The following is a 22798-nucleotide window of genomic DNA, read 5'->3' as shown; positions in this document are numbered from 1 at the left end:
TCAAACCTGAATAGTATTCAGCCTTAAAAAAGAAGGAAGTTCTGGTACATGCTACAACACGGATGGACCTTGACCGACATTATGCTAAGTGAAATATGCCAATCACAAAAAGACAGATACCGTATGATTTCACTTATATGAGGTCCCTAAGTCAAATTCATAGAGACAAAGTAGAATGGTGGTTGCCAGGGGCTGGTGGGGGATGGGAGAATGGGTAGTTAATGCTTAATGGGAATAGAGTTTCATATTTGCCAGATAAAAAGGGTTCTGGAGATGGATGGTGGTGATGGTTGTACAACATTATGAATGTATTTAATACCACTGAACTGTACACTTAAGATGGCAAATTTTATGGGGGGGAAAATGTGCCAAAGATGGCAAGAGGTGCATAAGTGTAGGGATGGTGGTATCATTGCCAAGTACAGGAAAGATGGAAAGGATAAGTAGTATTTGGGTGAATTTGAGGTGGTAGCTAACCCTCCTGTCTGTTACACTGTATTGATATTTGTCTCTACACAAAATGGTACCAAAATTCGGCTAGATATGCTTGCTTAATTTTCTCTTTTTCCTTCTTTTAACAGTTGTGTTTCCTTCTGCAGTCCATAGTTTTATGCTTCTAATCTGCTGTCACTTATTAACCTAACGGGGAGAAAAACAGTAATTTGAGTTTAACTTTAAACTCTTCCTAGTTTTTGCTCAGGAGTCAAGTCATGTCCTTGAGGGTTATGACATCCATTTTCCTCAAAAGCCATTTTTTTCCTGTCTTCCATAAGATAAGAGATTATGTGAAGTTAACTTTCAGATGAGTATTATTATTACTGCATGAATAATCCTTTAAATACACATACTTATGAAACAATTTTTTTTTTTTTTTTTTTTTTTTTTTTTGAGACAGATTCTTGCTTTGTCACCCAGGCTGGAGTGCAGTGGTATGATCTCAGCTCACTGCAGCCTCTGCCTCCCAGGTTCCAGTGATTCTCCTGCCTCAGCCTTCTGGGTAGCTGGGATTACAGGCGTCTGCCACCACACCCAGCTAATTTTTGTATTTTTAGTAGAGACGGGATTTCACCATGTTGGCCAGCCTGGTCTTGAACTCCTGACCTCAGGTGATCCGCCCACCTTGGCTTCCCAAAGTGCTGGGATTATAGGCGTGAGCCACTGCACCCAGCTGAAACAATTTTTATAGAAATGAGCTCTACTTTTTATTCTGCAGTTTGCTTTGGTTTACTAACATGTCAAGGAAGTTTCTCCATGTGGGTCACCCTCTTTCTTTTGCTAACCTTATTTTATTTTCTAATGACTGAATAGTCTTCTCTGTAGAGATGTGTCATATATGATTTCCAGTTTTTCTTTTACAGTCAGTGCCTCACCAAACATCTATGCACCTGCAAATCTGTGCATTTGTTTTATTTCTCTATGAAAAGTTCCTAAAAGTAGGTTTGCCAGATCAAAGGATAAGGTAAAAATATCACAGATTTTGATACAGTTTATTGACCATAGATAAACTAATCTTGCTCTTCTTTTTTTTTCCCCCTCCTCATTGTTTTATTTTGAACAGAACGAAAGGTACTTACATCTTGCAGCAAAACTGCTGGATGCAAAAGAACAAGCAGCTACCTTTAAACTAGAAAAAAACAAGCAAGGCCAAAAAGAGGCTCAGGAAAAAATAAGGAAATTTCAAAGAGGTAAACACTTTCAAATACTTAGATGTATAAATGTAATTGTCTTCTATTTGTTGGCCTTCCTGGGATGGATGATGCTTCCTTTTAATATGTCTGCCCTTTTCTAACAGTTTATACATGGGATTAGCAAACTTTTAAAATAAAACGCTAAGTAGTAAATACTGTGGACTTCATGGGCCATACAGCCTCTGTTACTATTCAAATTTGCTGTTACAGCACAAAAGCAGCCATAGACCGTACAAAAATGAATGGCTATGTTCTTATCAGACTTTATTTATGGATACTATAAATTTCAAATAATTGTATCATGTCATCAAATGTTCTTATAACCACTTGCAAATGTAAACACCATTCTAGCTTGCAAGCCACACAAAAACAGCCAGTGGACTTGATTTGGCCTACAAGACATAGTTTGCCAACCTATGATTTTTAGACCATAAAATATCGTGGTCATTCAAGAAAGAAAGGTGAATACAATCCCATGAGTATTTATTTCTAATGAAGATGTTTGTTTTTCCAGGCTTATTGCACCTATTAAATAATTTATTTTAAGATTTTTGTATTTGTTGTGAAAATTAATAAATTGCCTCTGATTCCTGCACAGATTCCTAATAGGAATTATTAAATAATTGGCTACAAGGAAAAAGAAGGAATGCAATTTTTTAACCATTTTAAAAAATAAGGCATGAAAACCATGAAACTCCTGGTGTATAAATACCAAAAAAGTAAATAAATAAAAGATAAATAACAATTTTTTTAAAACCGTGAAACTAAATATTATATTTTTTCTTGGTAGAAATGGAAACTTTAGAAGACCATCCAGTATTTAACCCAGCCATAAAGATTTCACACCAACAAAATGAAAGGAAAAAGCCTCCTATAGCCACAGAAGGAGAAAGTGCATTGAATTTTAATTTATTTGAAAAATCTGCAGCTGCTACTGAAGAAGAGAAAGGTAAAATTAAGGGAAGATGGTCAGGGTGTAATTTATAAATAATAAAATGTGAAGGAATATATAATGGTAAAATTCGTTACTTTGCATTCTGGCGAAGTACGTAAGATAGCAGTGAAGTTACACTTTATAAGCTGTCTTGAAAAAGTATTAACAATTATGATAACATATGTACAGCATTTTGTAATTACAAATAAATATCTTGCCTCAGTCTCATCTCTCTCTGATTCATCTCCAGACTGCTGCCAGAGTTATCTTTCTATAATACAGATCTAAATGTGAGTTTCCTGCCACCTTTAATGGCTATGAGCCTACTGCCATCAGTAACAAGTCCAAATATTTTAGCGGCATTCTGGATCTTTTGCATTCTGCCACAATCTACCTTTCTACCTCATTTCATCGGCTTATTACTCCAGCCACCTTACTCTTTAAAACATTGGCTGTTTTATGGTTTCATTACTTCGCTCATCTTGCTACCCCCTACTTGGCCAACCTGTTGCCAGCTCAAGGCTTAATGCAAACAGCTCCTCTTCCCTAAGCCCTCCCTAACTCCTTCCATACCACCAGACAAGTAATCATGTACTTCTTTGTGCTCCCAAGTTAATTTTTTTAAATTTTTTTGAGTTAATTATTGATATAGCAAGTACAGTGTTTATCAGATTGCATTTTAATTTTTAGAAGACCATTCACTATAGTATTAAATAATATTTTAGTGTTAATCATAATACTATAATTTGCATTATAGTTTTTAGAAGACCAGACTGGATGGTCTTCTAAAAACTATGGAAGTGTTTTAGTTAATTATTTTTTTAAAGTAATAGTATATAGTAAACAGTATAGTATTATATACTATAGTTTAATAGTATATTATTTACTAACAGTAAATAGTATAACATATAGTATTTATCACATTGCATTATAGTTTTTAGAAGACCATCAAACATAGTATTTATCAGATAATATTTATAGTATTTATCATAATACTATAATTTGCATTATAGCTTTTTTGTTGTTGTTTTTTGTTTTTGAGACGGAGTTTCACTCTTCTTGCCCAGGCTGGAGTGCAATGGCATTATCTCAGCTCACTGCAACCTCCACATCCTGGGTTCAAGTGATCCTCCTGCCTCAGCCTCCCAAGTAGCTGGGATTACAGGCATGCACCCCCATGCCCGGCTAATTTTTGTATTTTTAGTAGAGATGGGGTTTCCCCATGTTGACCAGGCTAGTCTTGAAGTCCTGACCTCAGGTGATCTGCCCACCTTGGCCTCTGGGGATTACAGGCGTGAACCAGTGTGCCCAACCTTTTTCTTTCTTTCTTTCTTTTTCTTTTTTCCAGCTCAGGCTGGAGTGCACTAGCACAATCTCGGTTCACTGCAACCTCCACCTCCTGGATTCAAGCAATTCTCCTGCCTCAGGCTCCCCAGTAGCTGGGATTACAGGCGTGTGCTACCACGCCTGGCTAATTTTTGTATTTTTAGTAGAGATGGGGTTTTGCCATGTTGGCCAGGCTGGTCTCAAACTCCTGACTTCGGGTGATCTGCCCTCCTCAGCCTCCCAAAGTGCTGGGATTACAGGCATGAGCCACTGCGTCTGGCCACACATTATAGTTTTTAGAAGACAAGACTGGATGGTCTTCTAAAAACTGTAGAAGTTTTTCAGTTAATTGTTTTTTTTTTTTTTTTTAAATTCTGAGTTGATTATTGATATAGCTAGTATTTATCAGATTGCATTATAGTTAGTTTAGTCCCACACTAAATTGTCAGTTTTTGAAATTATTCATTCTTTCAGTAGTATTTATTGTTTTTGTGGGGGATTTTTTTTGAGACAGACCTTCACTCTGTCACCCAGGCTAGAGAACAATGGCACGATCTTGGCTCACTGCAACCTCCACCTCCCAGGTTCAAGCGATTCTCCTGCTTCAGCCTCCCAAGTAGCTGGGATTACAGGTGCATGCCTCCATGCCCGGCTAATTTTTGTATTTTTAGTGGAGACGGGGTTTCACCACGTTGGCCAGGCTGGTCTCGAACTCCTGACCTCAGGTGATCCACCACTTCGGCCTCCCAGAGTGTTGGGGTTACCGGTGTGACCCACCACACCTGGCCTCAGTAGTATTTATTGTGTGTTCAGTAATGAACAAAATAACCTAGTCTCTGCCTTTTTCAAGTGTACAGTAGAAAAGGTAAGCTTCAAATATATACAATACATAATTACAAATTACGATGTGTGCTATCAAAGGAAGTAGCTTCTAATAATATAGATAACAAAGGGGTCTAATTTGGATTGGGAAGACCTTGCTGTAATGACATTTACTCTGAGATTTGACAGATGTTTAGGCGTTAGCCTGGTGACAAGTTGGTGGAACAATCCTTCCAAGAAGGAGAAGGTACATTGGAATATCTAAGGTAAAAAAGAAAGCAGCACTATTCAACAGAATTTTCAATGATGGAAATGTTCTGTATCTGTACTATCCAGTGTCGTAGCTGCTAGCCAAATATGAGTAAGAAGCATTTGAAATGTAACTGAGAAACTGAATAACTAATTTACATTTAACCACGTGTGGCTATGTCTGCTGTTCTGAGACAGGCATACTTAGAGCATTGAAGACTTGACTCATGGCCATTGTGGTTATAGCATAATAAGCAAGAGGGAAGAGTGGCAACAGATAGGCAGAGAATAGTAAGGAATTTGGACTTTATCTGTAACAGGAAGCTGTTGAGGGTAGTGCTGGTGCCGGTGGCAGACAGCTGATAAACCTAGAAATGACATCTGATTTCTATTTTCTTAATGGTTTAACTACAGAGTAGCCTTCCAAATGTTGTAATTTGCAGTATCCTAAGTTCATCACATGGATAGTATCATATTTTACAAGAATACATAAGTTCCTCAAGATAATTATTTCTAAAGATTGAGAATTTTCTGGGTTCTATCCATTAAGAGGATTTCTTTATGTTACATAGAGAAAATCAAGCTTTTTTATTTGTCCTTTCTTCACCTATTCTTTTTTTTTTTTTTTTTTTGAGACGGAGTCTCGCTCTGTCACCCAGGCTGTAGTACAGTGGTGCGATCTCGGCTCACTGCAAGCTCTGCCACCCCGGTTCACGTCATTCTTCTGCTTCAGCCTCCCGAGTAGCTGGGACTACAGGCACCCGCCACCATGCCCGACTAATTTTTTTGTACTTTTAGTAGAGACGGGGTTTCACTGTGTTAGCCAGGATGGTCTCAGTCTCCTGACTTCGTGATCCGCCCGCCTCGGCCTCCCAAAGTGCTGGGATTACAGGCATGAGCTACTGCACCTGGCCTCACCTATTATCTTCTAAAAGTGCCATTCTCCAAAGCAAGAGAGGACTTTGATCACTGAAAAGAGAATGCTTGACCATTTTTAAAGAACCAATCTTTGTTTACCATTTTAGATAAAAAGAAAGAACCTCATGATGTAAGAAATTTTGACTATACTGCTCGAAGTTGGACTGGAAAATCTCCCAAACAATTTCTGATTGATTGGGTCAGGAAGAATCTTCCCAAGAGTCCAAATCCTTCCTTTGAAAAAGTTCCAGTAGGTAGATACTGGAAATGTAGGTATGTTTTTTTTTTGGTTTTTTTTTTAATTAATTCAATGAACTTTAGAAAAATTTAAGGTGGAAATCTTTTTGTTCCCTGTGAGTTAAGCAGACATTTAGGAAGCTCTCAATTCTACATCTCAGGTTTATTGTCTGATAGATTAACATTATCTAGTAATGCCTTCCATGGAAATATTTAAACAATTAACAAACTTGAGTTTAATGTTAATGGAATTCTGAATTTTTTTATCTGACTATATCAACTTTATTTTTTTTAAATGTGTTTGCTTCTTTGTAGGGTTAGGGTAATCAAGTCTGAAGATGATGTCCTGGTAGTATGCCCTACAATCTTAACAGAAGATGGCATGCAAGCTCAGCACCTGGGAGCTACTTTAGCCCTTTATCGTTTAGTTAAAGGGCAGGTAAGACTTTTTAGGCCTAACTATATCTGTATGTGGAAGGCAGTATTTAATTATGGTTCAATTTCCCCTTTATTGACTGTTTCTTCTGATTAATCATTTCTCATTATTCCTAATTTGGCTTCCTTTCAACCCTAAACATAGTTTGATCTTTCTTTCCTCTTAGGCCAGAAGTCTGAAAGAGAGAGTATGATGATCCGACTTTTGGAGCTATGCTAATTTAGCTATGCTAAAAACAGTTGTTAGTGTGGTTGAATTAAGGAGAATTTTTGTTTTGAGACAGCATCTCGTTATGTTGCCCAGGCTGGAGTGTGGTGGCAGAGTCATAGCTCACTGAAGCCTCAAGTGATCCTCCTGCCTCAGCCCCCCAAATAGCTGGGACTACAGGCATGTGCCACCACATCCAGCTAATTTTTTTAAAAAAAGTTTTATAGAGACAGGGTCTCACTATATTTCCCAGGCTGAAAATTTTTTAAGTTTGTTTTCCTTTAATGTTATATTGTCTTTCTCAACTTAAAAATTATATAGACATTGCTTCCATTTTTCAATTTTAGGTTATATTAACAATACACTTCCAGTTTCAGGAAAGATTAAAATAAAGTGCTACTGAAGGAAGCTCTTTAAGAGAACATAATGCTCTTTTTTTAAATTTTGGATTGTCAGTGTTTCCTTTTTACAGTAAATGTGTTTCTTTCTTTGTAGGAAATTAGAACCATTGAAAATTTTAGACACTGATTAAGTGGAACTCTGGACAGTAGTTCTTTTCCTATTTCTGCCAGTAAAAGTTCTTAATGTCTTTATTTCCCTTATTTTGCAAAATAAGGCACTGTGAACTATTTGCTTGATAAAAATGGCTATCAATGTCAGAGAGATAATTGTGGATTCTTTATAGTGCAGAATTAAGATAACTTAGATTCTATCCAGTATAGTTCATTTAAAATACTTTGACCTGTAACATTATACAACTGCCAGAGTCTCAAAAGAACTGCTTTGTGGTTCATTAACATTTTATATAGTGCCACTGCAGGAATAAGTAATAGACATTTGTTCAGTAGTTCAACATGTTCCAAGAATAAGCACCTCACATATCTCAACCTCAGAATATGCCCATAAGGGAGGTACAATTACTAGCTCCATTTTAAAAATGCAGAAGCTGAGACACATGAAGGTTAAGTGAATTGCCCAAGGTTACACAGCTAGTCAGTCAAGAAACGTGAATATGATGTGCTGTTTTTGAATTTGCATCATACACATACATATATTAAAGTAATAAAAATTTGAGTCAAATTATAGTTTAAGATGAATATAGCTATCCTTTTAAGTGCTAATCTATTGAATTTCCATATTGAATAGTTAATGAAAATAACATACCGCTGTTTTTCCTTTAGTCAGTTCATCAGTTACTTCCTCCCACTTACCGAGATGTTTGGCTGGAGTGGAGTGATGCAGAAAAGAAAAGGGAAGAATTAAATAAAATGGAAACCAATAAACCACGTGATCTTTTTATTGCCAAACTTCTGAATAAACTGAAACAGCAGCAACAGCAGCAACAACAGCATTCTGAAAATAAGAGAGAAAACGCTGAAGATCCCGAGGAATCTTGGGAAAATTTAGTTTCGGATGAGGATTTTTCTGCACTGTCCTTGGAATCAGCAAATGTGGAAGATTTGGAACCTGTTAGAAACCTCTTTAGAAAGTTGCAAAGCACACCTAAGTATCAGAGACTTCTAAAGGAAAGACAACAGTTACCTGTATTTAAACATCGGGACTCAATTGTTGAAACTCTTAAAAGGCACCGGGTAGTGGTTGTGGCAGGTGAAACAGGGAGTGGTAAAAGTACTCAGGTACCACATTTTCTATTGGAAGATTTGCTTCTAAATGAGTGGAAAGCAAGTAAATGTAACATTGTCTGTACCCAACCCCGAAGAATCTCAGCAGTTAGTTTAGCCACCAGAGTATGTGATGAATTGGGCTGTGAAAATGGACCTGGAGGAAGGGTAAGCTGTCATTCAACTCCACCTCATGAATGATGGTGACATTACTCACCTTTGCTTTTGTGATCCAAATGGAATGTGTATCGTATATGAGTTTTCACTGCTATTGGTTGATCAGTAGCACATTTCGGGCACTTTTCGCGTTTTCTTTGATAGATGTGATAGTATGCCACTGTCCTATGAGAAGGATTATCAGTAGAGTTCTGTCATTAAAATTCTCTTATAAAAGAAAAAATATATTAACTATAATAATTTAATATTCAAATACATTACACACTAAATTGAACAGCCAAAGAATGTGGACAAACTCAAATTCTACTAAAATACATCTCAAGTTCTTGCAAACCTTTTCTGTGGAATGTATTCCTGAATGATTTTTATTAATTCTTTCAGTGAGCAGAAGGGAAAAACAGTATAAATTAAAATGCTAGTATTTTCCAACCCCATATTTTAAAAAAAAATGAGAAAAGTACTTAAATATCTATTGTCATGCATTTTGCCATGCAAGTATATGCAAAACTGGCCAAACCTTAAACCAGAGTGACTGCAAAGTATAGGAATTAATTAATTAAACTAGTTAGAACCAAATATGACGAATTGCAAGTTCATATAATTCTGATTGTTTATACTTTGAAGTGTTCTTTCTGGAGATGGCATATTATATTTTTATCCCTAAACTGGGTACCCCTTCATTAAAAGTTTTCTATTTAGCAAATTGTCTGGGTTTCTGTTATGAAATAGAGGAGGAAAAAAAAGGCACGGTTTCCGCTCTTAAAGAATGACAGACATATACACAAATAAGACAACGGAATGACTGAAGGAATAAGAAAGAAAATGTGATGGGGGATATTACGTTAAAATTCCACTAGGCACTACTAGTATGATACTAGCTGCTTTTTAATGGCAGCAAATTTTATAAGATCTTGGTAGAGAAGTAGACCAAACTATAGAAGCTGCTTAAAATTCCATTCCTGAGTACCTCAATATTTTGCCCCATGATTATTTAGGAAGAAATTAATTCAACATTTATTAATGTTTTAATAATCATATTAATGGTATTTAAAGAAAGTGAACAGTTTTTTTCTCAACATCTTGAACAAAAATTTTGGGGCTGGGTGTGGTGGCTCACGCCTATAATCCTAGCACTTTGGGAGGCTGAGGCGGGGGGGATCACCTGAGGTCAGGAGTTCAAGGCCAGCCTGGCCAACATGGTGAAACCCCGTCTCTACTAAAAATACAAAAATTAGCTGGGTGTAGTGGCATGCCCTTGTAATCCCAGCTATGTGGGAGGCTGAGACAAGAGAATCACTTGAACCCAAGAGGTGGAAGTTGCAGTGAGCTGAGATTGCGCCACTGCACTCCAGCCTGGGCAACAAGAATGAAACTCCATCTCAAAAAAAAAAAAAAGTTTTTCTGTTCAAATTTGCCAAAATATGAAATATATTTTATAGCTTTATATAGTTGACCATGGGAAAATGCTTTTAATAATAAATTGCACTAAATAGATTTGCTAATATTTAATAAACTAATAATTACTAATATAATAAATTGTACTAGGTTACTTACAATGCTCCATTTAACAGCAAGATCAGCACCTCTGCTTCACTTTTTAAAGCTTGTTTCCCATATTACTCATGAGAATCTAATCAAGGCCTTATGTTCTCCCTTCAGAATTCCTTGTGTGGATATCAGATCCGGATGGAATCTCGAGCTTGTGAATCTACCAGGTTACTCTATTGTACCACAGGGGTTTTGCTAAGGAAACTTCAAGAAGATGGTCTTCTAAGTAATGTGTCTCATGTTATTGTAGATGAGGTGAGTGGATTCTATAATTGTATTCAAAAATTTGAAATATTTTTGTATTAAAAAGATGTTACTCCTAATACTAGATAACATTTTCTTTATGCTTACTAAATTATTATATACTTTACATATAATAATTTCTTGTAACAAATGTATCTCCTGTTGGTTTAATAAATACTATATGCTTTGCTGTTCAAAGGGTTATATATAGTATATATATATATATATACACACACATAGGACAGTAGGCAGTGAATTCGTTTAATTCTTCCAGTAACCCAGTGAAGCAGATATCCTTATTGTAAACTGAGGTACAGAGAGGTCATACAGCCTGCTCAGGTTTTCACAGCCAGTAATTTCTGTAGCTGGGGGTTCAAGCCCAGGCAATTTAGCTTCAGTCTGTATTCTTAACAGTATACTGCCTCTCAACTACTACATTTAGTTGTTAAAGAATCTGCTGTACTTCTTACAAAAAATAAGAAATCTTCACCACTATATCACTTTATTTGTAGATATACCTCAACTTGAATCAAATTTGAATGCACACTTACATTGAATTATGCTAAAAGTTTCACCTTATAATTATTTTAAATGCCACAGGAGCCTAGTGTATATAAACTAATTTGCTTGTGTATAATTTTTCAAGAACAGATAAGTTATATACCATTCCTGTTATTCAGAAAATAAAATTAAAAATCTCCCCAATATAAAGTTTTTGTAAATGTCGTTAATTCACTAAGTTCAGAAAGCAATAGTGAAAGTTCATTCATTCATTGATTTTTAATTAATAGACTATATATAATTGGGTTATTTTCCTCCTTTTGGTTAGAAATTATTAGAAGTATAGAAAGGTAGAAAAATGAAAAGAAAGAGTATGATTTCATGATTCAGAAAAAAATCAATGTTAATCTTTAATTTGTATATTTATATGTGTATATTTAATACGTATATTTATAATTCTTTCACATTAGTCAACAAAAACTTTTTTTTTTTTTTTTTGAGACAGAGTCTTGCTCTGTCACCAGGCTGGAGTGCAGTGACACGATCTCAGCTCACTGCAACCTCCACCTCCTGGGTTGAAGCGATTCTCCTGCCTCAGCCTCCTGAGTAAGCTGGGACTAGGCGTGTGCCACCACGCCCAGCTAATTTGTGTATTTTTGGTAGACAGGGTTTCACCATGTTGGCCAGGCTGGTCTCAATCTCCTGACCTCATGATCCGCCTGTCTTGGCCTCCCAAAGCACTGGGATTACAGGTGTGAGCCACCATGCCTGGCCCAAAAACATGATTTTTAAAAGTAGCTTTATACTAGTATATAATTTGGATGGTCCTATAAGTTATTTAGCTATTTTCCTCTTGTTAGATAAGTTTGAGTAAAGACATTTTAAAATAACCTAATTAATATTTTGATAATAAATAAATTATAGGAATTTTTATCTAAGGAGTCTTTATTCCTTAATGGGAGAGAACACTGTACTGTTGTTATAGGACCAACAGGTTTGTATGCTCACTGTGCAGTAACAGACTAATGCACTGAGACAGTAGAGTTTGCAGCAGAGAAAGTGTTTAATGATTACAGGGCACCAAGCAAGGAGATGAGGAGACCCTCAGTCTATCTCCCCGAGGAGTTATGGCCTGTGGCTTTTAAGGGGATTTTGGAAAGCAAGGGACTGGAAAATTGGCGTCATTGGTCGGTCAGGGTAAAGAGGATAAAAATCATCAGGCTGTAGAAACTGCATTATTTGGGGAGTCAGGTCTTTGTGGGGTCCTTCATACCAGCTGGCATCAGTGGGGTCCTTCAGACCAGCTTTGAGTCAGTAGTTTCACTGGCACATAGGACCTGAAGGAATTTCTCAAATGGAAAACGTAGCATTTCATAATGTTCAAGTTATCTATAGAGCAGTTAAGGGGAACGATAATCTAGGGTCTATGTGATTCTAGGACAATAGGCAGTGAACTACTATAAAGAAGCAGGTCAGAGAACAAGCAGACCTAATGATGAATGCTGAATGTGCCGCAAGCTTGGTTTATGTTTGTTTTTCTTCCTTGATTAATTTTGTAAAGTTCATAGGCATGGTTTCACTCTTATCACTAAGATATCAAAGAGAAAGAGGCTGAATGGCTGCTTTTTTATCTGGCCCATGGGCTCCTGCGGGAAGGGAGTAGGGGTAAGGTGTCACATTGTGGCTTTGTATGACCAAGACCTAGATTTAATCGGTATCATCAAGGGTCAACATGAGCCAAAATGCTAATTTTTTTTTTCTTATTACCATTCTTAAATTAAGCTACAATATATTTATAGTGAGAAATTCTTACTGTTAGGTAAGTTGAGACATCTGTAGCAGTTAATAAGTTCTGTTGAACCCCAAATTACTACCAGAAAATTGCTTGGTAAATACAGATCAGGATGAACTCTAAAAACCAGACCAACTTCAGGAAGTTGTGTTCTTTCATGGTTTTGTATTAGCCATTCGTAGACACAGACTGAATTGAGCTCCACTGTGATCCCATCAACCTCTTAGACACTACAGCAAGTAAAAAAAGCCTAGAAGTGAAATTCATCATCATGTTAAGTGTTTATTGTAAGAGATGTCAGGACAAAGTCCATGACATTATACAGGACCCTCTTTATGAAGATAGTCAGGATAATGCTCCTTCTGGCCTTACTATTAGGAATTGTGTGATTTTAGTTTGTAGTCAGTGTGTGAATTGAGTAGGTTTTCTTGATGGCTGCTAGTGTGCTTACAGCCAAATTTTCTGCCCATCTATACCAAGTATACTTCATAGTATGCATTTTTATTTGCTCTATTTTATGTTCTATCCTTATTTTTTTCCTTTAAAAAAAAAAATCTGGCCAGGAGCAGTGGCTTGCACCTATAATGCCAGCAATTTGGGAGGCTGAGGCAGGAGGATCACTTGAGCCCAGGAGTTTGAGACCAGCCTGGGCAATATAAGGAAGACCTCCTGTCTCCAAAAAAAAACAAAAACAGCAAAAAAAAAAAAAAAAAAAAAAAAAACACACATTAGCTAGGTTTGATGGCTTTTGCCCGTAGTCCTATCTACTCACCTATAGTCCCATCTGCTTGCAAAGCTGAGGTGGAGGATTGCTTGAGCCTGGGAGGTCAAGGCTGCAGTGAGCTTTGGTAGCGCCACTGCGCTCCAGCCTGGGCAACAGAGCGAGACCCTGTCTCAAAATAACAAACAAAAAATCCTTATTTGTATAAATTCCTATCTATTTGATGAAATTTTCCAGATCTATGCCATCCATTAGATTTCCTTCCTGAGCATCAGACTTAAATCTAGCTACCGTCTAGATACCTTCAATCTCCGGAACTCCAAACTCAGCAGTTCCACTACTTAACATCTTTCCTCCCTGTTCATCTTTTATAACTTGCCCCTTCTCATCTCTTCTCAGTCTCTGAATGATCCCCAGTCACCTGATCAAACCACCGAAGTAAAAATATCTTTAAGATTTTTCCTTCTTTCTCCCACATGCCCTGAATCCAGTCATATAGTCCTTTTATTTTGCCTTTCTCAAGTACATTCACTTTTCTCCATATTCACTGGCGTTACCCTTGGAGAGGCCACCATTATTTCTGTAACTACTACAAAAGTCTCTAATGAATTAAACTTTCTGCTTTATTTTGCTCTCCTCCACTGCATTTTCCACATTTTAAAAAGGATTATCCTTTTTAAAATAAAACTCAGACCACATGATTCCTCTGCTTTAAAATGTATTAATCACTGCTCTTCCTGACTCATTGGGATAAAATCACAACACCTTAACACAGCTGACAAGGCCTTACAGGGCAGTTTATTGAGTATCTTACCAGCTTTATTTCTAACCCATCCCCGATCCCATGCTCAAGTCATTGTTTTTGTTTCTCCAGTTTCTGAAAGTTAGTATGATCCTTCTTTCTACCATGAATTCATACACACTGTGCACCTTGATATGAATGCTTTTTTCTCCTTTTTTCATCCCGTTTCTTCCTCCTTTTTCTTTTCATACTCATCCCTCAGTCCTCAGCATCAGTGGTATTTGTCTTAGTAGCCTTCTTGACCATCTGGATTAGCTATCCTTCAAATATAATTTCAAACCATCCTATACAGTATCTTCTTACTGCACTGAAAACTCAAAGTAAGAGAACTCTCTTGGTTGCTTTTTAAACCCCAGCATCTAGCACAATGCCGAGTACTTATTGTTAGGCTTTGTTCTAAGGGCTTTGCATTATCTCATTTGATTGTCACAACTCTATGAAATTTGCATTATTTGTATTCTCCTTTTATAGAAGAAATAGACACAGAATATTGAAATGACTTTCCCTAAGTCACACTGTAAGTGGCCAAGAATTGGACCTTAGCAATTGATTTCAGAGTCTGAAGACTTAACCCCTACTGCCTCGCTTCCAAACAAATGAATGATAAAACCTGTTTTGTTATCTTGATACACTTCATCGTTTTGTGCTACCTTAAATCTGTTATAAAATAGAGTAGAAATAAGGCACAGTACAGAAAGTTGGAAGACAGACTCATACAGTCAACAGATACTAAAGTTCTGACAGTATACCTCATCCGTGCTCTTCCCTAAAATGCATGTGTTAGAAGAGCATAAAACCCTTTTTTCTGACAGTGATAGAGATTCTGTCGGATTCCTGCTAGTTAATGCCTCTTTTTCTACCTAGTAGATAAACCATCTGTCTTGTAAGTAACAGTATAGTTTTATATTAGTGGCAAAGATTTAGGAGTCACTCTGGCTTCTAAGTGAAATTTGGGATATACCTTACATCTTTTTTTTTTTTTTTTTTTTTTTTGAGACAGAGTCTCACTCTGTCACCCAGGCTGGAATGCAGTGGTATGATCTTGGCTCACTGCAACCTCTGCCTCCTGGGTTCAAGTGATTCTCCTGCCTCAGCCTCCCGGGTAGCTGGGATTACAGGTGCACACCACCATACCCGGCTAATTTTTGTATTTTTAGTAGAGACAAGGTTTCCTCATGTTGGCCAGGCTGGTCTCAAACTCCCGACGTCAGGTGATCCGCCTGCATCGGCCTCCTAAAGTGCTAGGGTTACAAGTATGAGCTACTGGCAATAAGGAACTCCTTTTTCATGCACCCCTCAAACTTAGGGTTGCACCCGGCCTTATCAGCTACATCTGATCTGATTTGCAAACCATCTCCTAGGGTAGAGTCATACTGTCATGGCTAATCTAGTTCACTATATGATTTTCAGTGACTTCCAATTTTAGAGAATGACTTTATTTTCAGTTCTGAACATCTGTCTTATTTAAAACATACAGCTTCTCCCTCCCCGCACATGTACTGACTGTACTTAGATATTGAATAACTTTTAGTAAATCTGAGTGTCTGATTGTTCAAGCCTCTTACTAGAATTTATACAATATATGATGAATTTTTTAATTCCCTTTTTAAAACTAGGTTCATGAAAGAAGTGTCCAGTCAGACTTCCTACTAATCATCTTGAAGGAAATTTTACAGAAACGTTCTGATCTACACTTGATTCTAATGAGTGCCACTGTGGACAGCGAAAAATTTTCTACATATTTCACACACTGCCCCATTCTCAGAATTTCAGGAAGAAGTTATCCTGTTGAGGTAAGTTTTCTTTATAATGTGTGTATAAGCAGAAACTGCATTCCCACCAGGTTCTTTCCCTAGAAGATGGGCACTTGTAGTCAGAGGCCAGAACTATTCCTAGGTACAGTGAGTCGACAGACGAGCCGGACACAGCCTTAAGAATCAGATGGCTGTTACTGCCTTGCCTGAGGCTGGATAGGAGAGAAAGGAGGGTACTGACTCAAGACATCAGTGAGGGCTAAAGAACACAAAACTATTTTCACATGAAAATCATTGTATTCAGATTAAGAGTTGCTGCCCTTCCCTGGTCATCTAATGGCTAGTGGGAAAAAAAAAAAAGAGTGGCTACCTGGCAATAAGGAACTCCTTTTTCACCCACCCCTCAAATTTAGGGTTGTCTTTGAAGCTTCTTTTCTGCTTATTCTATTCTTGATTCTTACCTTTTCATTTCAGCTGATACAATCTACTCTTAACTGTTTCACATTATATGTATATATATAAATATATCTCATAATGTAATTTGTCCTGAGACTTTAGAGACAATCCCTCTATGTCAAACAAGTCTTCATTCCCAAATAATACTAAAAATTTTTTTTCATAATATTCTAAATTAGCGTTTGTTGACATTCAAAAGGTGGTGTCCCCTGTTCTCTTTAAAATGATATTTACCGAAACGAATTTGAATTCACCCATTTATATGCCTTATTCTATGCAGGTTTTTCATCTTGAAGATATAATAGAAGAAACAGGCTTTGTACTGGAAAAAGACTCAGAATATTGTCAGAAGTTTCTGGAAGAGGAAGAAGAAGTAACCATTAATGTTACAAGCAAAGCAGGGGGAATAAAAAAATATCAGGTAAAAAGAAAATATTTTGAAAGATATCAGATAATGATATCCAGGGCCTAACCTGCCACAAGAGTTTCAAAATCATATGGTTAACACAGTGAATTTGAGTATAATTTGATAGATGAGGAACAGATCTGAGAATGAACAAATTTTAAAGGTCATTTCTTTAATCTTTATTTCATAGACTGTAGTCTTTGATTTGTGATACTTTGATTGTCCTCTTACACTATTCTGGGCCATCTAGGTACGCATGCAAAATCAAGGACCATACAAATTAGAAGCAACTTCTTTTTGTAACAGTGATCAGTTATTGAGGAGTACATTAGTAGTGATTTTTCTCTACTTTGTCTCAACACCATAGGTGGTCAGGATAGGGCAAGTCCCAAATCTAGATCCTTGCCATTGGTTTTCTTAGCCTCTGTCCTGGCAGGAGCAGGGCAGAGGCAAGATGGTGATAGGTAGATAGTGATAGATAGATAGATAGATAGATAGGCAGATAGACACATACATACATACATACATACATACATACATACATAGTGAAGCTGTCTAGGGCATAGTTCTTCCTGGGAAGTTAGTCTCAATTACATGTTTTCAGAAATATCACAAAAACAATGTTATCCTGCATTTTAGCCAGTGGTACTAGATCCAGCATTTTTGTCATATCCATGATATTTCATGCATGTTTCCAATTTGATAAAAACAAAGTTATCTTTATATTTTAATTAAGCAGATAGACAAAAATTAAGTTTTTAAAGCAAAAATTAAAATCTTGCCCTAAAACCCCAGAGGTAAAAATTACAAACTAAAGAAAGACTTTAGAATATAATTATTTCAAAAGAGATTATTGGAATTCAGGAGCCAAAGTAGAATGTAGAAGGAATGAGCCAGGTACAAACTACTTGCTAACGTTATGACCTCTCTTGGCCTGGCTGCTTTTTAGTTGCCACAGAATGATGCATACATGATTACAGTATGTTTTTCTACAATTCTTTCAGTATGTATATGCCAAGATAAAAAGGTTTTGCTATACCTAAGGGCTGGATGACATTAAATTATAGGACAGAGATGCTGATACTCTCACCACTATTAAAAAGTATACTCTTCCTGTATTTTAACAAAATAGTAATGGTGACAATGAGAAAAATATAGATTTGAATGAATGCAAATACCACCTTTTTTCCTTCTTTGTCTTACAAAAATACTTAATATTTTTATTCAGCTCCCTCTGGTTGGATTTCTTTTAGGAATACATCCCAGTTCAGACTGGAGCACATGCTGATTTAAATCCATTTTACCAAAAGTACAGCAGCCGCACTCAGCATGCTATTCTGTACATGAATCCTCATAAAATCAACCTGGATCTCATTTTGGAACTTCTTGCATACTTAGGTATATTTGTATTTCTAATGGGTCTCCATTTGATTTGATAAAGCATTTCTACTAGCTGGAGATGTTTTATTAATGTTTTATATGCTGTTCCTTATCTTCTTATTTTGAATATTGTATCTTTTTTTAAATTTCAGATAAAAGTCCCCAGTTCAGAAATATTGAAGGAGCAGTATTGATCTTTTTACCAGGCCTTGCTCATATTCAGCAGTTGTATGATCTTCTATCAAATGATAGAAGATTTTATTCTGAACGGTAACTACACATCTTCATTATATTCCTGGTAGTTTTAAAATAGGAAAATATTTGGTACATTAAAACCCTTGATCAGAGTTTTCAAAGACTTTTCACCATGGGTTAAAATTACCTATGGGGAAGTAAGATTTTTTTCTTTAAACACTTCCATTATAACATGTTATCTACTAAAAATTTTTAGGTACTATATTCTGCATTTGTTCCATTTTGAGACAGATTCTCTCTATGTTGCCCAGGATGGAGTGTAGTGGCATGATTGCACCTTTAGCCTCAAGCTCCTGGGCTCAAACAATCCTCCCACCTCAGCCTCCTGAGCAGCTGGGACCACAGTTTGTGCACCACTACGCCCAGCTAATGTAAAAAATTTTTTTCATAGAGACAAAGTCTCCCTCTGTTGCGCAGGCTGGCCTCAAACTCTTGGGCTCATGCGAACTTCTCACCATGGCCTTCCAAAGTGCCAGGATTACAGGCGTGAGCCACTGCCTGTAGCCTTCATCTTCTTCTTTTTTTTTTTTTTTTTTTTTTTTTTTTTTTTTTTTTTTTGAGGCAGAGTCTTGCTCTGCCGGCCAGGCTGGAGTGCAATGTTGCAATCTCAGCTTACTGCAACCTCTGCCTCCGGGTTCAAGTGATTCTCCTGCCTCAACCTCCCCAAGTAGCTGGGACTACAGGCGCACGCCACCACGACCAGCTAATTTTTATATTTTTAGTAGAGATGGGGTTTTACCATGTTGATCAGGCTGGTCTCAAACTCCTGACCTTAGATGATCTGCCCATCTCGGCCTCCCAAAGTGCTGGGATTACAGGCCTGAGCCATCGCACTTGGCCAGCCTTCATCTTCTAATAAGATTAAGCAGAGGGAATCCTGTGGTTAAAATATAAGATGGTGACTCCTGCCAACCCGCTAAATCGTGCAAAACTCCAACCAAGCTGCAGTTTATCATCCATATATATTTAATCAGCTGTTTACTATATGTTTTGATAGAGTTTATTACTACTGTAGTAAACCATATAAACCACTTCAACATTAGAAAGAACATTAAAAAAATTTAATCCTATTCGCATAATTTGTTTATATTCTTTGTGACGCATGTATATGAGGTTTCATTGTACAATTCTGTAAATGTGTATGTTTAAATTTTTTCGTAGTAAAAAACTTAAAGTTGCTTGCTATATGCAAATAAATTTTGTTATTCTTTGCAGTGTCTTCTAAAGAGAAACTCTTGCTAAGAACTATGATTTTAACTTTCAGATATAAAGTGATAGCTCTGCATTCTATTCTTTCAACCCAAGATCAAGCTGCAGCATTCACACTTCCTCCTCCAGGAGTCAGGAAGGTAAAATTAGTACAGCAAATTTATATGTGATCCACCTGAGAGTATTTTATGATGGCAGTATAACTTTTTATCATCAAAGACAGTTGTTAAAATTAAGTGCCTGATAGCACATTGCCAACTCCAAGTGTTCTGCACCTTACCATCATCAGAAGTGAACCCAATGTTACAATTCAAGCATTTGAATATTTACATTATGTGCTATTTAAGGGAGAAGACTTCATTGAGGGAGTGCTAGTTGAAAAACATGGTATGGATGTTGCCTGTTGAGGAAAAAAAGTCACAACTTTTTCCCAAGAAGGCATCACAAAGGAGATTGGATATTTAAATCCTGGGAGTATTCTTGTTGTTCTCTAGGCAGATCCTCTCTGATGATTTTTATTGTACATAAACCATTAGGTAGGTCACAAAGCTAATAAGTAACAGAGCCAGGACAACAACCTAGTTCTCATTAATGTGATTTTTTTTTCCCTAATAATAGTGAAGGGTTGTGCTAAGCTGTTTCCATTCTCTACCCAGTTCCCCATTCTACTCATGTTTTTTTGTTCTGAGACCGAGTTTCAAAACAACACTCCAGCCTTGTTGCCCAGGCTGGAGTGCAGTGGCACAATCTCGGCTCACTGCAACCTCCGCCTCCTGGGTTCGAGTGATTCTCCTGCCTCAGCCTCCTGAGTAGCTGAGATTACAGGCACCTGCCACCAAGCCTGGCTAATTTTTGTATTTTTAGTAGAGACAGGGTTTCGCCATGTTGGCCAGGCTGGTCTCAAACTCCTGACCACAGGTGATCCTCCCACCTTGGCCTCCTGAAGTGCTGGGATTACAGGCATGAGCTACCGCACCCAGCCCTACTTATATCATTTTTAAGAGATTGACTAGAATTAGGGGAGTGGTATTTTTGTTGGAATAAAAATCTGTATTTTAGATTTAGTCTAGTAAGCTAAGCTGACAAAACTAGAGTAAATTAAAATTACACAGTAATAGCAAATAGATTGTAAATTTTTGTGACTGAAATTGAAATTCAGTTTTTAAATTTCATCAGCTCAAACTAAAGAAATTTAAATAATGATATATTCATGAAAGTAGTCTAAATGTTTTAAGCTTTTTGTTTATTTTCAGATTGTTTTAGCAACCAATATTGCAGAGACGGGTATTACTATTCCTGATGTTGTATTTGTAATTGATACTGGAAGAACAAAAGAGAATAAGTAAGTTTAAATTTCCCAAATCAAAACATGTTTAAACTGGAAAGAGGTTGGGGCTCTTGAATTCTTGGGATAAATCCTAAAATTATTTAGGGAAAATCCTAAATGTCCTAGTTCTGTCCAAAGCAAAAGCCTTAGAGAAACTATAGGAAACTTTAAAATATCCGAGAGTAAATGTCAGAATTTCATTTCATGGGTTTTCCCATAAGTAATACCACTATACTGCTACTTTTAGAAAAGTGCTGAGAAAAATTTTCAGAACATAAATTTTTGTTGATTTTTTATTTGTAAAATAAATTGTTTAACAAAAAGCATTCTTTGTGTGATTATTTAAAAAAGAAACACGGCTTTTGGAGTAAGAGCTGAATTTAAATCTCTTGAGCAAGTAACGTGACATATAACCTCTCTAATCATCAGTTTCTTCATTTGTAAATGGGTAAAATGAAAATTTCTTTTTATTTTTTTTTTTGAGACGGAGTCTTGCTCTGACGCCCAGGCTGGAAGTGCAGTGGCACAGTCTCACTGCAGCCTCCACCTCCCTGGTTCAAGCAGTTCCCCTGCCTCAGCCTTCTGAGTAGCTGGGATTACAGGCACATGCCACCACACTTGGCTAATTTTTTTGTATTTTTAGTAGAGACAGGGTTTCACCATGTTGGCCAGGCTGGTCTCGAACTCCTGACCTCAGGCAATCTGCCTGCTTCAGCCTCCCAAAGTGCTGGTATTACAGGCGTGAGCCACCTCGCCCAGCCAAAATGAAAATTTTATAACTGAAAGTGCCTAGTTCAGTAACTGGAACCTAATAGGTAACTGTAACTGAATTTTCAACAAAAAGATTACTACTGAATAAACAATGTTTATATTGAATAAATAGGACAGACCACCTTTAGTAGTTTACTATAATCTAGATACACTATCCCCTGTTTTAGGAAACCATAGCAATATTTGCAAGGGAGTACCACTATTCAATAAAAAGTAGATTCTTGATTCTTTGAATTGTATCTCTAGAGAAAATGTTTTCAGGGTTTAACTGTATCGTGAAAGGTATGTTGAATTGTAATGGTCACAGTAACACTTCTCAAAATATTTCAAAGAATTATCATTGCATAATTAATAGGTATTCTACTAAATTTAAAAAAGATTCTATGATCAGATTAGTATGAGAAAGGATAAGTTAAATAATTTTTTTCTTTTGCCAGACTTTTAATTTGTAGTATATTTAGTATGCAATGTTTACTAAATTATTTAAATATGAAGCATAATTTGAGAACTATTGGTCCACAATAATGGACTTTTTAAGCCTGTGTTTAACTTAGCTGTAAGAGTCAAATCCAGCTTTTTCCAATTTTGACTTAAGTCAATTATCTACATATTCTCTCCTAAAACATTTCTTTAGGTACCATGAAAGCAGTCAGATGAGTTCGTTGGTCGAGACGTTTGTCAGTAAAGCCAGTGCTTTGCAGCGCCAGGGAAGAGCTGGGCGGGTCAGAGATGGCTTCTGTTTCCGAATGTACACAAGAGAAAGGTATGGCATAGCACTGGAAATGTAAAACACATAAACCAGTATTATGTGACATTTCTGATAATATGTATTTAGTATTACTTTATTTTTCAGATTTGAAGGCTTTATGGATTATTCTGTTCCTGAAATCTTACGTGTACCTTTGGAGGAATTATGCCTTCATATTATGGTAATCTCAAGGGAACTCAGATGGATTTTGTCCTTCACCCCTTTCTAGAAAAGAAAAAAATGAACACTAAAGTTACCTTATATTGCTT

The 22798-nt window shown here is 36.7% G+C and overlaps 1 protein-coding gene across 4 annotated transcripts in view; it reads left to right on the top strand.

Annotated features, from left to right (window-relative positions):
- DHX29 (DExH-box helicase 29) overlaps positions 1-22798 on the top strand; it is a 53296-nt gene that overhangs the window by 15471 nt on the left and 15027 nt on the right. For 3 of the 4 annotated variants that reach the window (XR_004026747.1, XR_004026748.1, XM_003265928.3), the window contains exons 7-20: positions 1559-1685; positions 2479-2637; positions 6045-6210; positions 6490-6613; positions 7999-8607; positions 10276-10419; positions 15840-16016; positions 16714-16854; positions 18093-18237; positions 18372-18489; positions 19739-19823; positions 20937-21025; positions 22416-22544; positions 22635-22710. Coding sequence is in view for 2 of the 4 variants with exons in the window: in XM_003265928.3 (XP_003265976.1) it covers positions 1559-1685; positions 2479-2637; positions 6045-6210; positions 6490-6613; positions 7999-8607; positions 10276-10419; positions 15840-16016; positions 16714-16854; positions 18093-18237; positions 18372-18489; positions 19739-19823; positions 20937-21025; positions 22416-22544; positions 22635-22710 (2289 nt within the window). In the remaining 2 variants the exon portion in view is untranslated. Of the gene's footprint in view, positions 1-1558; positions 1686-2478; positions 2638-6044; positions 6211-6489; positions 6614-7998; positions 8608-8636; positions 8690-9883; positions 9888-10275; positions 10420-15839; positions 16017-16713; positions 16855-18092; positions 18238-18371; positions 18490-19738; positions 19824-20936; positions 21026-22415; positions 22545-22634; positions 22711-22798 lie in introns of those variants that run through there. The other variant, XM_030798496.1, reaches the window with a different exon arrangement.

This window comes from Nomascus leucogenys, chromosome 18, assembly GCF_006542625.1.
Source record: "Nomascus leucogenys isolate Asia chromosome 18, Asia_NLE_v1, whole genome shotgun sequence".
Taxonomy (NCBI): Eukaryota; Metazoa; Chordata; class Mammalia; order Primates; family Hylobatidae; genus Nomascus; species Nomascus leucogenys.
This window is presented reverse-complemented; position numbering and strand designations above follow the sequence as displayed.